Source organism: Pagrus major, chromosome 24, assembly GCF_040436345.1.
Source record: "Pagrus major chromosome 24, Pma_NU_1.0".
In the NCBI taxonomy this organism is placed as follows: Eukaryota; Metazoa; Chordata; class Actinopteri; order Spariformes; family Sparidae; genus Pagrus; species Pagrus major.
Genome location: NC_133238.1, coordinates 16,882,738 through 16,896,972, shown reverse-complemented (window position 1 = coordinate 16,896,972; position 14,235 = coordinate 16,882,738). Strand labels below are relative to the sequence as shown.

General features: G+C 43.5%; 1 protein-coding gene across 1 annotated transcript in view; it reads left to right on the top strand.

The window, feature by feature from the left end:
• The window catches only part of LOC140991939 (von Willebrand factor D and EGF domain-containing protein), a 31,159-nt gene extending 19,579 nt beyond the window's left edge, over nucleotides 1-11,580 (top strand). Inside the window, exons 17-33 of the mRNA XM_073462112.1 lie at nucleotides 382-653; nucleotides 1,055-1,274; nucleotides 1,477-1,614; nucleotides 4,970-5,095; nucleotides 5,498-5,668; nucleotides 6,428-6,786; nucleotides 6,869-7,361; nucleotides 7,451-7,546; nucleotides 7,629-7,724; nucleotides 7,827-7,922; nucleotides 8,024-8,119; nucleotides 8,299-8,394; nucleotides 8,481-8,576; nucleotides 8,866-8,961; nucleotides 10,681-10,776; nucleotides 10,869-10,966; nucleotides 11,532-11,580. Coding sequence (XP_073318213.1) covers nucleotides 382-653; nucleotides 1,055-1,274; nucleotides 1,477-1,614; nucleotides 4,970-5,095; nucleotides 5,498-5,668; nucleotides 6,428-6,786; nucleotides 6,869-7,361; nucleotides 7,451-7,546; nucleotides 7,629-7,724; nucleotides 7,827-7,922; nucleotides 8,024-8,119; nucleotides 8,299-8,394; nucleotides 8,481-8,576; nucleotides 8,866-8,961; nucleotides 10,681-10,776; nucleotides 10,869-10,966; nucleotides 11,532-11,552 — 2,666 coding nt within the window. The 3' untranslated portion in view covers nucleotides 11,553-11,580. The remainder of the gene's footprint in view (nucleotides 1-381; nucleotides 654-1,054; nucleotides 1,275-1,476; nucleotides 1,615-4,969; nucleotides 5,096-5,497; nucleotides 5,669-6,427; nucleotides 6,787-6,868; nucleotides 7,362-7,450; nucleotides 7,547-7,628; nucleotides 7,725-7,826; nucleotides 7,923-8,023; nucleotides 8,120-8,298; nucleotides 8,395-8,480; nucleotides 8,577-8,865; nucleotides 8,962-10,680; nucleotides 10,777-10,868; nucleotides 10,967-11,531) is intronic.
• Nucleotides 11,581-14,235: the final 2,655 nt, after the last annotated feature.

Below are 14,235 nucleotides of genomic sequence, written 5' to 3'. Positions count from 1 at the left end.
TGCTGAGCAGGTGTTTCCTGGGATTATCATTACTTTCTTCCGATTAAACATCTGTGGGGGAAGCGTGATCTCAGTAGTGGATGCTACATGATCCTGTTGAAATGGCCGTTGAGAGCTTCACTTGGAAAGACAAGCTGGAAACCCCTCGAGCCACGGACATGTGTGTTTACAATGATCCTTCCAGGAACAGCCTGGAGGAGTGTTTTCGCCAACTTGTAAAGAGTTTATTTCAGGACAAGAAGTGGAGTCTGTCACCAAAACACAAAGACGTGAAGTTGTAGATGTAATAGTAAATAAGAAGGTGGGAAAAACATGAGCAAGTGTTGTTGCCTGCATAGCTCTTGGAATCAACTCATTGCTACTTCCCTCCTCTCTCTTCAGTCAACGAGCCGCCGGCCTTCCACCGACCGCAAAGCGACCTGCGGACATTTGCCGGGGAGAACTTCGTCTTCCAGTTTGCAGCATCAGACCCGGAGGGTTCAGCGCTCCTCTTCCAGCTGGAGGAGGGGCCGAAGGAGGCTGTCCTCTCCCCTGCCGGCCTCCTCATCTGGAGGGTCCCGTCGGTTCCTGAGGAGGAGGGACGACAATCGAGCCGCTCCTTCCGCTTCATGCTGTCGGACGAGTGCAACGCCCAGAGCACCGTCACCGTGGAGGTAGAGTAGAAGGAGAGCGCAGAGCAGATAAACTAAAAGTATTATTTTACAGCTAATTAGGTTCCTGTTAGGGGAAATTAAATCCTGTGAGCAACAGTAACTCAGTCAGTGAGCAACAGTTAGTAAGAACAGCAAAATTACTGCTGTTCACTGACTAGTGAACAGGGAATGGTACAGGAAGCTCAAGGATTTATGGGAAATGTGGTGTGAATTTTTTAAGGAGACATTAACACTCACAGCACAGTACTGCTTGCATATGTGGGCAGCTAAATATTGTCACCAGCAGGTGCTTATGAATTATAAAGAAGCATCCCTGTTAATTTAAATATGTTAAATATCATACATGAAGCAATTAAAAATATAAGCCTCAGCAGCATCTCTCTCTTCCATCTGTAATACAGATTGATGTGGTGCCATGTGGGTGTCAGCATGGAGGTACATGTGTGACGGATGTCAACTTCCCTGCTGGCAGTGGGAAGTACCTGTGTGTATGTCCTGAGGGGAAGCAGGGTGACCTCTGCGACGAGGACGTAGACGAGTGTTTGTCAGCTCCGTGCTCAGTCGGAAAGTGCATTAACACAGCCAGTGGGTACAGATGCGAGTGTCCTGCAGGGCTGAGAGGTAAGATTTAATAAAAGTCCTTCAAATCCATCTGCTGCAATTCACAGAAAATACAGCTCTTGATATAGAAAACTCACAAGAAGAAGATTCAGTTTACCTCTGTCTGGATCATCTGGCCTCACATGTTTCCAGGTGTAGTAGATCAATCTCAGTTATGGTTTATGATCGTAGAAACCGTTTCCTGTGTGTGTGTTTTTGGCAGGCATAACGTGCCTGGAAGATATCAATGAGTGTGAAAGGCAGCCTTGTTTCCAAGGAGTCCAGTGCTTCAACAGCTTTGGCTCTTATGGCTGCGGCCCGTGCCCTAAAGGCATGATGGGGAATGGGACGACATGTACAGGTAAGCATTAGTAAGGCGTGTGTGTCTTCCACAGTGACTTAAACCAAAAACCTAAATACCTTAAATACCTACAAAGCATGGACTTTTGTAAATGCTTTGCAGATATCCAGTAACAGGTTTGCCAAATCTGGCGTCCAGTCGTGAGATCTGAAAGCCAAAGACCATAAAACAGCCTGATCACTACATCATGCGAATAAAATGATAACTTTTTTTACCCTCCACAGGTTTCTGAGATGATAAAAAATGAACAGATTGGTAAAATTACACTGTAAAATCGTAATACTTCATACTCTGTCTTATTCAATAAAGCTAGATTTGATTCAGTTTTTGATCAAAAGTACATTTTCACTGGATCCTAGGACATTACGATTTATAAATTGCAATAAATTAATCATTATTATTCTAAAACTATTGAAAATAATAGAGAAATAAATCAGCCAGGTTGTTGTTTTTACTTTCTTTCTTTCTTTTTTTATTTGACAAAAAGAAAAAGACTGGTACAATAATGGAAATTCCTATAGAAAATACACTGTACACATTCAAGACTACCTGTACATGATGACATAGCTCCTATCCCCAAACCTGGATCCCATTAAAAGCCATGAGTTTATCAGATACTGATGTTCTTTGAAATTGCGAATTCTTAGGTCTCACATAATAAAAAATCTACTATCATATATGATCATCTGTTGGAGGTTGTGATGTTGGCTCCAATATTCTTTGTGATTATTTCCACGCAACTCCAAAAACATTTGAAGATTACCAAGTAAATCACTTTGGATCAGAGCATCAGCAAACTGCCCAGACTGTGAAGGTGAATTTGTTCATCGCAGTCAAGCGTCTCTAAGGAACACTCAGCAGGGATGCAGTACTTGTGCTGAATGGAAACCAGATGGCTGATGGCAGCTGATACCACTGCCTCCCTCCATGTGCTCACTTTGTGTAGCAGCGAACGCTAACTGGAGTTAATGCTTTGAAAACACTGACGCTGTGGGAGGAAAACCTGCTTCCTGCCAAGCTTAATCGTTCAGTTGTGTATATTCATGTGTATGGATGTGAAATCCACACAGTAAACACGACACTAACAGTTGTAATACTGAAACGCCTGAGATTCATAAAAGTGGTAGCTCCTGTGTTCACTGTGAAGCAGCTTCAGGCACGCAACAGTCTCCCAGAAGCTGAAGAAAAGGCTGTATAAATGACAGACTTTCTGACTGAGGGCTATAGTTAGTTAGTTGGTTGGTTAGTTGGTTGGTTGGTTGGTCAGCAGGATTACACAAAACCTGAATAGACCCCATTAACCTTTGGTGCGATCCGGATAAAGAGACAGATCCATGAATTGCTTAACATCCACTTGCTTTAACATGAGATGGGGCATTTGTCAACATTTTCTTTAATTTCTATCCACTACTACAACTAACATAAACAGACACACAAACAAACAAGTGGACCCATATGAAAATATAACCATAAAGAGGTAATCAAAGGCAACAGATTAACTTTAAGTTGTTTTTGAGTTGCTTGCCAGTTAAATGCAGAACTTGTTTCTCCAGCCTAAGAAAAGCTTTAAAATGTTGACTCACTTCATGGACTTCATTTTGAGTTGAGCAGCTTGGTGCCACAGGTCTATTTTAAGTTGGTAATAAATGGCTTTAAATCAAACCTTGGCTGAATAGCATTTGCAAATCATCATCAGTGTTTGCTTTTACATGAGGACCTTCTACATCACATTTCCATTGTTGTCCTTTGAGTAAACAAAGAATGTCAAAACCTGGCATCTGAGCAGCTGAAAATCAAATCAAGTTGTCTGCCTCAAGACATTATTATCCCTAATGGAAGAACTGGCTCACGGCAATGCACATATCTTAAGTTACAGTCAGTTATACAATGTTTGTCATTTTTATGGAACTTTGTAAAAGGATACTCATGAGGACAGAGCCTTGGATTCCCTCATCCGCTTTGTTTAACTGCATATTCATCAGTCTTCTGATCTTCTCGCGCAAAGGGAATTTGGTTTGACTTATTTGACCCCCTCTTTCAGTTCGGTGCAAAAGATACACAACTTTGTGTGTCAGGGGCCAACAGGAGCTGCACCAGGGGTCACACTGTGAAGTTCTTAAATCTTAAATGTTCTGGACGCAAAGCAAGCTGTGGCGAAGGGTTTTCCTCGTCTCTTGTGGTCTTTTTTCTGCTGTTCCCTGTTGCGATCGGGCCTGCAGTCAAAAGCAGACGAGTCGTGTCTAAAACAGAGGGATGAAGACATCTTGATTTATTGCCAGTACAGCCCTTAATCACAAGCAAGTGTCTCAAACTGAAGACAGAGAAGAGACGACGACGAAGAGAGAAGAAAACCCAAACTAGAATCAGTAAATGAAGGATCACAGTAAGAACAGAAGTGCAATCCATGTGCTATTAAAGATAATTATAATTACATTGCAATACAAAGAACATATCTCTACAAATCTACAAATGGATCAGAAGAAAGAAACTTCAAAAAGTACAATTGACGTTTGACAAATCAATCAGGCGTAAGTAAATTCAGCTCTAAAAAAGTATAAACAGATGAGAGTCGCGATGTCGAAACTGAAAAAGTTTCATCTGCTTCGGCTGATTTAGAGTCAAGCAAGAAATGCACTGTTGACAGCGCTAATGCAGCATAAATCAGATTCAGGTTGCAGTCATGTCTGCAGTCTGTCGTCACGAATCACTGACTGTTTCCTGCTTCGCTCGTGGCTTGTAAATGTGTTGATAGGCTGTGAGTGGTAATCATGCCTCGTTGAGATCTTTACACAAACTCGTTCCAAAGTCTCGTCTCTTGCTGGGCGTCTGTCTCATAAAAAACAACCTTCTGAACCTTCCGGGCGACAGTCTTCAATCCCTTACCTCTGTGCAGTTGGTTTATTTCAGAGTGGGTGATCTAGAAATTCAATAGGAAGTTAAAGAATCAGATAAAGTCGTCCAAAATATAAAAAAAAAAAAATCTGTGTCTTTCATCCTACAGCAGTCGTCAGGCCAGTCCCCATCTCTCCCACATCTGCTCCTCGTACGACTGTCTACAAGATACCAGATGTTCTGCTGCAGCCACCCAAAATAAAGCCAGACACTTTCCGGAAGACCTCAAGTGGTAGTTCCCCGCAGACGAGGGCTGAGGTTGGGAAGCCGTTTCCAAGGATTGACCCAACCCGATTAAAACCTAAGACCACCACTTTGAGGAGAATTCCAGGAATAAGCCAGAGTCCAGTGCTCTCTACGACGGAAACTAACAGGAGCATCACAGCGGTTACACCAATTGTTTCTCAAGCAAAGACCGATGTTTTGAGACCGAACCACGGAATTAAACTTGACCCATCCACAGGCACTTTCAAGAACATCTCAGGGGTAAGACTGGACCAAGTTAGGCCTGATCCACCAAAAATCAGCGACACTATTGCCAAGACATCCACTGTCACCCTGCCTTTGGGAAATGGAAAACCAGCTTCAGGTAAGCCCAACATTTCCAACCATCTCTACCAAACTTTACTGGGTTGTAGTGCACTTGATGAGCCTATTTCGGGGCATTTTCAGATGAAAATGTAAGAATAGGATGAGTAAACTTGAAAGAGAAGACTTTTTTGGAAGCTCCATTATATCTGTACAGAGCTGCAGTACATTGGGAAACCTAGGGTGGAGTAGGTGATTCTTTAGAAAGATAGTTAACTGTTGAGTCTTGTTAACCCAAAGCGTCAGTGTTCGACGACCTGGGAATGAGACTCAACAACATGTTCTCACTCCCAACTCGTCAAATACGGCAGCTTTATCAGTGACCTTCAGTTTCAAAAGATGATGCTCTAGGAAAAAGTAATGGAAGCTTAGAAGGGTTCTCATTATAGTTTGTGTCTCTCAGGATCTGGTAGGACTTTGGCAGTGAATGTCTCGGCTACATGTGCCAGCAGACCCTGCTTCCCCGGGGTTCAATGCATCAACCGCAGGCCGCCACATGTCGGTTACGTCTGTGGCCGTTGCCCACCTGGCCTTTATGGCAACGGACGTGTCTGCATGAAGAACGCCAAAGCTGGTAAGGACTTTGCCGTTTTGTAAGAAAAGGCTCTAAAACCTTTCATTGTTTTAAAGCACCTCTAAAGCTGAAACATACTGGAGATCTATGGAAGAGTACTTGACTCGGCCTAAAGAGACTTTTCCGTGTGATTGTTGGGGATAAAAAACATTGTGGGCTACTTTAAAGATCTTCAAATTTGTTGTTATGATGGTTTCCCTGATGTTGTTTTATTTTTATGTGTTTTTCTTGGTGGAAGGAATGGCATTTATTGCAGCAGATAAATCAGTTAAAGTACTTAGAAACCAGAGCACCACCATTGGTACTTGGCTTTTTGACTCAGTGCCCAGCCGCAAAGTTGTGACTGAGTTTGCTTAATGTTATTTTCTCATGAAAGGAGAGGGGGGTCCTAACGACACAGAAGGGACAGTTTCATTCCAACTTTGATCCCTTTACTGTAGATCGGTCTGTCTGGGACAAAGTGTTTATGCAGATGAGTCACTCAGACTCAAAACAAGACATGAATCATTTAAAGTGTTTCATCGATTTAGTGACTGTAAATTTTCTCTTCAGATTTTATTCATCCAAGGTCTGGTTGCACGCTCTTCCTCAGCAACATGGCATATAAACAGATTCCTTTCCCAAGTCCGGAAAGAGCAGGACAGACCCAATAAAAGTTCCCTACACTAGAGTATGAAATGCGCCGTAGTCCTTAGAAGTAGTTGGTTACTTGGGGTCGATTTGTCTAAGGCACTGATGTCACCTCCTGTCTTCCCTCAGCATCCAATCACCTTCCTCAGCAGCAGACGGTCATTAAGACCAGCCGATCCGCTCAGGGAAGCAGCAGCAAAGTCTCCCAGCTCCACCTGCCCAACCTTCCCACCAGGCACAGCATCAAACACCTGTCCCTGTCTGTCACAAGAGCGAACCGGGATAATACACCACAGCAGGTTCCCGCCTCAGGGAGGGGAGGCGGGACAGGGAGGAGAGAGGCGGTCACTGCTTCAAGAGATTTTCCAAGAACGTCAATCAGTGCAAACACTTACATCACCCGCCAAGGTGTAAACCTCAGGACATACGCCAGATCTAGCACGACTTTCTCCAGAGAGTTTACAGTTCCCCATGTGACGGTCTACAAGGTGAGTTCACCATTTCTGTTTTGTGTGTCAAGTGGACATAAAAACATCTTCCTTCTTTCATTCTACGATTATCTCCCAGCAGTCTGAAGGAGCATCAACTGGCACCACACCTTCCAAGGTAACACTGTCCAGTCCTCACCTCTCCACTCAGTCTGCCAAACAGACAACCCAGCCCCAGCTTCACCATGTGGCATCCACTCAGTCCAAACCGTGGACCCCTCCAAGACCGGCCCTCCCTCTTACAGCTGCCCTCACCGCTCTGTCCTACTCGCTGTCTGAGTCAGAGTTCTCTGCAGATGGAGATGAGGCTGAGCCTGGATCTGAAGGGTCAGAGATTTTGCAGGTGGTCCCAGCTTTGACCTTCACAGCTCCTGGCAAGACTGTCTACAGCAGCCCCCTGCTGCAAAAAACTACCTCATTCCAGCCAGTGGATAGGACTGGCACGACAGTGCATGTGACGACCTGCGCCGACCGGCCATGTTTTCCTGGAGTCCTGTGTGAGCCAGTGATGGATGGGGGTTACCACTGTGGGAGGTGTCCAGTAGGATACACTGGAGATGGACGGGCATGTCGAGGTAAGGCCTGACAGGCTGTTCACTAGTGCTGTGCGGATTGAAATGGAAAGCTGTATACAGGTTTAACAGTACAAACGTCTGTTTTCAAGCTGTTTGCAGACATACATGTGGCAGGAACATGGAGTGTGCTGCACCAAATACATGCCGCTGCAAACCAGGATACACTGGATTCGACTGTCTGACAGGTAAACAAATAAATGTCTTACATAAATTCTTTAAGTCATTATCTCTCTCTGTGTATTCATTTGTTTTTATATTTCTTCTCAGCAATCTGTGAACCGAATTGTATGAACAGCGGTGTTTGCATCGCTCCGGGTGTGTGTCAGTGTCTCAAAGGTTTTCATGGAGAAACCTGCCAGGAAGGTAAAGCTCGCCTCCTTTGTCCCGGTTAATCCAGTCACAGATGTCTTCAAAAATATGGGGTACGATAATAAATGTAGAACTAATTGAAATGTATCTCTGCAGCTCTGTGCAGGTTACCGTGTGAAAACGGAGGCACCTGTGTTGGATTGCAGACTTGTTCTTGTCCTTATGGGTTTGTTGGACCTCGATGTGAGACCAGTAAGTTCACATTTCATCTTTTTATCGATATTTACTGGAAAAAGTTGATCGCTTTCATCATGATCGTGATAAATATTGTTGTTGTTTTTTGTTGATTGCAGTGGTGTGTAGCCGTCACTGTCACAACGGAGGCCAGTGTGTGTCTCCAGACGAATGTTGGTGTCCGTCAGGGTGGACTGGACCGTCCTGTGAGACCGGTGAGTGTGGATCTAGTTTTTCTACATTTGTGGGGTCCCAAAACTGGGAGCCGACTCACAGTATGGAGTTCAACAGCTTCGTTGAGACCAAAATGCTGGATTCCATTGTGTATATCATTCATGAGTGTTTTGGTGTTTGTGACCTCTCAACGCCGATGCTTTCATCTCTCTTTCTTCAGCTCTCTGCTCTCCTGTCTGCCTAAATGGAGGTTCGTGTGTTCGGCCGAATATTTGCGAGTGTCCTCACGGTTTCTACGGTGCCCAGTGTCAGAACGGTAAATCTACAACTTCAGACATCAATCAGTCAATAAGTAAAACATCAATTCAAGCATTCATTGAGTTATTCTTTGTCCTCCTCCAGCTGTGTGCAGTCCTCCCTGTAAGAACGGCGGTCTGTGCATGAGAAACAACGTCTGCTCCTGTCTGCAGGGATACACCGGGAGGCGATGCGAGAAAAGTTAGTTGTTCTTGTCTAATTTTCTTTGAATTTCTTTGTTCCTTCTGTGGCGTTACCTCAATCATGACGTTTTAATCCCTTTCCTCCACTTGTCATCATCCTCCTCTTGATTCCTGCTTCCTCACGTCTTCCTTGAGCTTCTTTACTTTGGCATCGTGATGTCCTTCTTCTTCATCCTTGGCTCTCTTCTTCTCCACACGTCCTTATCCTCCTCCTCCTCTTCAATGTTGTTTAATAAGGATACTTGGAAACAGTCTCCTACAATTTCTCTCTCTCTCTCTGTTTGCAGGTGTGTGTGAACCCATGTGTATGAACGGCGGCAGGTGTGTCGGTCCAGATGTTTGCGATTGTCCGTCAGGTTGGCGAGGAAAGAGATGTGATAAACGTAAGTGCCTTGATCCAAGAATCTGAACTGAATCATCATCCTCAAGACCACCTTGTTGGATCCCACGATGCATCAGTGTGAACACCTGAAAACATCTGCTTTTCCTTCCCTCTATAAAGTACAAAGTCACACCACCTAAAATCTAAGCCACTGATGTATGGGGGCGACTCTACTGTTTTCTGGTTTCAAAAAGAAGATCGCTTGTATGTAAGCTTTTGAGAAAATGATCCTACTTCTCACTTGATTTATTACCTCAGTTAACAGTTTTCTAATGAGTTTATGTTCTCAATCTTTAGTTTCAAGTCTTCTTCAACACCGCATCATGTTCAGTTTGTGAATTAAAGTCCCACTTAGAGTAAAATAGATGATAAAGCAGGCTGTGATTTAAGGCGTGGCAACCTTGTGATTGACAAGTCGCTACTACAGCGATGTGTCCTCGGGTTCTCAGACCCTCTTGGCCAAATATGGTCACTTCTGGCTCCAAAAAAGCAAGATGGTGATTGCTGTAATGCCAAATTAAGAATTAATGACTACAGATTGCTGCCACAATTAAAAAAAAACATTGATGACTGTTGGTAGAAGACAGAACGGGAACAGCAGCGCCAAGAGTCAAGGTCAGAAGCTTTTTAGGATCCCAACATCCTCTCTTTGTGCCACTACTTTTATTTCGTCACTACTTCTGAGACATTCATTATTTGTTTGGTTGTAGCGTCCAATGCTGTAGTTATTCTCCACCCTCTTGTCCAAATACGTGTGGTCACTTCTGGCCCCCAAAAAACTAAATGGTGATGGCTGTAATGCCAAAACGGTAGTCCAAGAAGAAATGGATGACTTCCCAGTTGGTCTTGATTAGTGAAGTCAGTCTCTCCAGAAATCATCTCGCCAACAAAATACGCTTAGAAGCATTAATCATAAGACTGCCAAGCAGTTCAACTGTTAGGTTCATAAAACATCAAAAACTAGTGAAAAATGTGCATCATAAGAGGGCACATTTTCAAATATAGTTGTTTGATGCAAAATCTATAAAATAGAGAAAAACAGAGAAATCCTCACTTTGGAGAAGCTGAAATCAGAAAGTGTAAACAATTAATCGCTAATCAAAATTAGCGTCAATTTTTCGTTGTTTACAATAAAGTCATAAATTCATAAATTAACCAAAGTAAAGTCATGTAAATTGTTGCTACATTGCTTCATTGGTATGTTGACATAAGATCTGCTCGTCAGTGAGGTCATGTGAATCTTGGCGACAGAAGCACTTTAAATACCACAGTTTCTACATGATCTAAAATCTTCAGATCGTTCACCCTTCACTTAACCACAGCCCCACATGGATTTAATATCAAAACCTGAGTCAGGAGAGGAGGTCTGACCTTACAGTCAGACGATCATACGAGAACGTCAGAGCTTTTCATCATCTCTGTAGAGCTCAAACTGAAGCAGAAACAGGCTCGGTGACACCGTCCAGCGTCTCCAGTCTCTGCTGACGGATGCTTCCACAAAGGCGCCTCCCATATGGAAACCATCAGCTGTAATGTCTGCAGGGTTTTATGGGGCTGACCTTCGCTCTTCTCAGCAAGACGCTGCTGAAGAAACGGTTACCTAAAAGACATCCAAACACCAGGGAAGAGAGGATTAACGGCAGATAATCTTTATCTGTTGAAGCTATCCTTCAACAGTTGACAGCTGTCGCTCATCGGCTTGCTTGCTTTTGTCTCTCAGCCAGCTGTCTGCAGAAGTGTCTAAATGGAGGAGAGTGTGTGGGAGCAAACACCTGCCACTGTGCACCAGGGTGGCAAGGCATGTTGTGTCAGATCCGTGAGTATCCCAACAAAATGCACAAAATGGTTGGTGGAAATTTGGTCTCTTGGCTGATTCACATGATGCTGAGTTATCGTTTGTTTTCTCAGCTCTCTGTGAACAGAAGTGTCTCTACGGCAGTCGATGTGTCCGACCGAACGTCTGCGCCTGCCGGAACGGATTCTCAGGTTCTCTTTGCTCCCAAAGGGTAAGAACGACTGAACATGGAGCGTTACGTTAACTCAAGAAGGTGTCCGGCATGTGAGGAGGATCCAGGACTTTTTAATGACTCTCAATCACTTAAAATCCTTCATTACTTGCTTGTCAAGTCCTCAGGTTTCACCCCAACATTTCAGTTACTTTCACTCCTGCATGTTTCCCAGCCGGTCCAAGATTCACACATGTGTCGGTCAGAAGACTCGCACATGAAGAAAAACTGGAAACACGTGAAAATGCATCCAATCTCATGAACTGACCGGTTACAGATGGTCAGATGATGATGATGTATTGAGGCGCAACGAACAAAGCTGAGCCAAGTCCAAAAAATGTGGACGGAAAGTTTGCAGTAATCAAAGCAAAATTGGTTTCGGTGGTGAAGCTGCTTTTTGTTTTGTTTTTTTTGCATCTGTGCAAACATGTTTCAAACTGAGCCTCATGGTGCACCAGAGAAGGGCCTCGAGGATTCATCGATTGGTTGACAACTATTACATTTTGATCATGTTGTGTTTTCTGATCCGTCACTCATTATAACACCTTTATTCTTGTTTTTCCAGCTCTCTGTTGCTCAAGGCTGAGATCCGGGTTACAACCGACAAACACCAGACAGTTGGAGCTCAATCAGCACTGATGAAAACTTCAGGTGATCCAGAGCCATCGACACAGACCATCATCAGAAAACAGGGGTGTGTTTCATCTCTGTGCCTCCAGTACAGAGCCTAACGTAGCAAAAAAGACCGGAAGCTGGAGGAAACTGTATGTTTTTATAACTTGCATCCAACAAAAGCTACAGAAATTGTTGCTAGTTGGAAAAATGCATGAATGAAATGAAATTACCCAGAATGTAAACAAGGGCGCTTTGGAGCTAACAGTTCCCCCTTGCTTCCAGTCTTTGTGCTAAGCTAGGCTAACGATAAAACCCAACATTACGTGCATTTCACCGTTTGGTATCAAAGAAGAGTACGAAGACGTGTCGCCATTTTCTCCAACACTTCGATGTCTTCTTATTTTTGACCAAAGTCCAACTTGTGGTTCACGATCAGGATTTTTTTTACGAGCAGCTGTTTCCTTCCACGTTCAGGCCGGACAGAGTTTTCACTGTAAATGTCATCGAACCAAAAACCTCTGTATGAGTATTTATTTATTTGGTTGTTTTATATTGTCGTATATATATTTCTTGTTGTATATTTTTTAATCACTGTGTAATCGATGTTATTTCTTATTAAAGCTTGTTTATTGGCCGTTTTGTAAGAAAACTAATAAAGATCCGTTTAAGGTGATGATTCCTTCAGATTCCTTCGACTGGCAGGTTAAAATAATTTACTTCCTACAAAAAAAAGATGGTTTCTACTTCTCGTCTGCTCAAAAAACTTTAAGTATTTTAATTACAGGAACATTTTGCGTCAATAATCTGAATAATTATGAGTAATTATAGCTGTTAAATAAATATAATGGAGTAAAAAGTACAATATTTTCCTCGTATTAGATACCACAAATAAATCAAGTTCAGCACCTGAGTAAAAGTACTTAGTTACATTTCATCAAGACGTACTGCGGTGCTTTACCTTCTGTATCTAGAGATGGTTTGAAGTACTGCATCTGTCTCTCTATACCCATAATCCCTTGTTAACAGCTGTTCATGGAGCTGAAGACCTCCAACATGGCCGCCAGAGGAAGTGTCACATCACCTGAAAGTACAGATTGGATAAAAGATGATGATGAAGCAGCCACGTAATGTTTTATAACATCTGTGTTTTATGATTTTAGCTGCTTCAGAGATGTTTTTAGTTCCCTGATGTTCCTTCAGGTTTGGTTAGTCGTCGTCAGCAGCAGCAGAGAAGCATTTGACTTTGCTGCAAGGGGCCAGACAAGTTCACGGCCAGCGGGTCGGGGCCACGGGGGCGGCGAGGAAATGAGGATTAAAAGATTAATGAGGCCGCATTAGATCCGCACCAATTAGGATTCCTGTCTCCACAGAGCCGGTTGACTTTTTACAAGTGATTAGGATGAAGCTGGACGCTCGGTTGAGACGCAGCAGGAGCAACAAGCTTCAGTCTCTGTTGATATTTGTTGCCGTCACTCTGATTCCTGTGAGGCAGACGCTTGAAAATAAAATCAGGTCTTTACATGTTCTAGAAATCCAAATAAATCTCTTAAATTTACTGTCTTTTGACCTCAACAAATGATTTAATATCTCATGTTTTAGTTGCTGATTGATTGTAGAGAGACTTCTAAATTAAAACCTTCTGGAGATTATCTTATTCTGCCCTCTGGTGGCTGCAAACATATAATCTGTTTATTAAATCCACAGCTCAACAAGTTAAAAAATCTTCCTGATGTGATTGGAACAAAAATTGACAACCTGTGTCGACGTTCCCTCTGAGCTGTCACAGCAACACACACTCGTCCGTTCACAGATATTTATATCCACCCCCCCAAAGATGGCACTGGACAAGGTGGAGCAGGAGGGGAGGGGCGGGGTGAGAGTGTGTCCGTCCTGGTGGGCACAGACAGACCAGGACGGGACCGGCGGGTCCACCTGGACTCTTCACTCAATAGACGCTCCGAGCCGCCGGCCAAGGCAGCAAGGTTATCCTCCACCCTGGATGCCAACAGGCAGGACGCACGTAAACACACACGCTTGTTATTAGTAACCTACAGAGGTCTGAAGCAATGAACTGCTTCATTAGAGGCCGAGATGGCGTATCGATGATTTCATTCATGTTAGATGAGCTCTGTTTCACTGGGGTTGCTCCCTGATTGGCTGCGGTAACTTACAGACAAGTGAAATCTGTCTAATTGAGCCAGACTGCAGCATTCATCAGACTCTTGCAGCTGAATTTGTCTGCTTAGCTGTGAGGGTCAAACAAGACGAAAGTTTCATCATCTGCTCACTGAGAGGGTTCCCACCAAAGTTTCTGCCATCATCTGCAATTTACGTTTCCACAAACCACAAATATGTTGATACGGTACAGTCTGGTTAGGTTTAGGCACAAAAACCACATGGTTAGGGTTGTGGAAAAGATCATGTTTGGGCTTAAAATTCCTGTTTTGTTGCCACAAACACGACTATAAAATGTCCTGACGTCTCATCAAAAATATCCAGTTTTATTACCAAAACATTGCCGACGTCTCATTAAAAATATCTGGTATTTTCACCACAAACACGGCTGCAAAATGTCCCAGCGTCTCGTAAAAAATGTCAGGTTTTGTTTCCTTAACACAACTGGAAAAGGTCCTGACATCAGAGGTGAGGTCTCG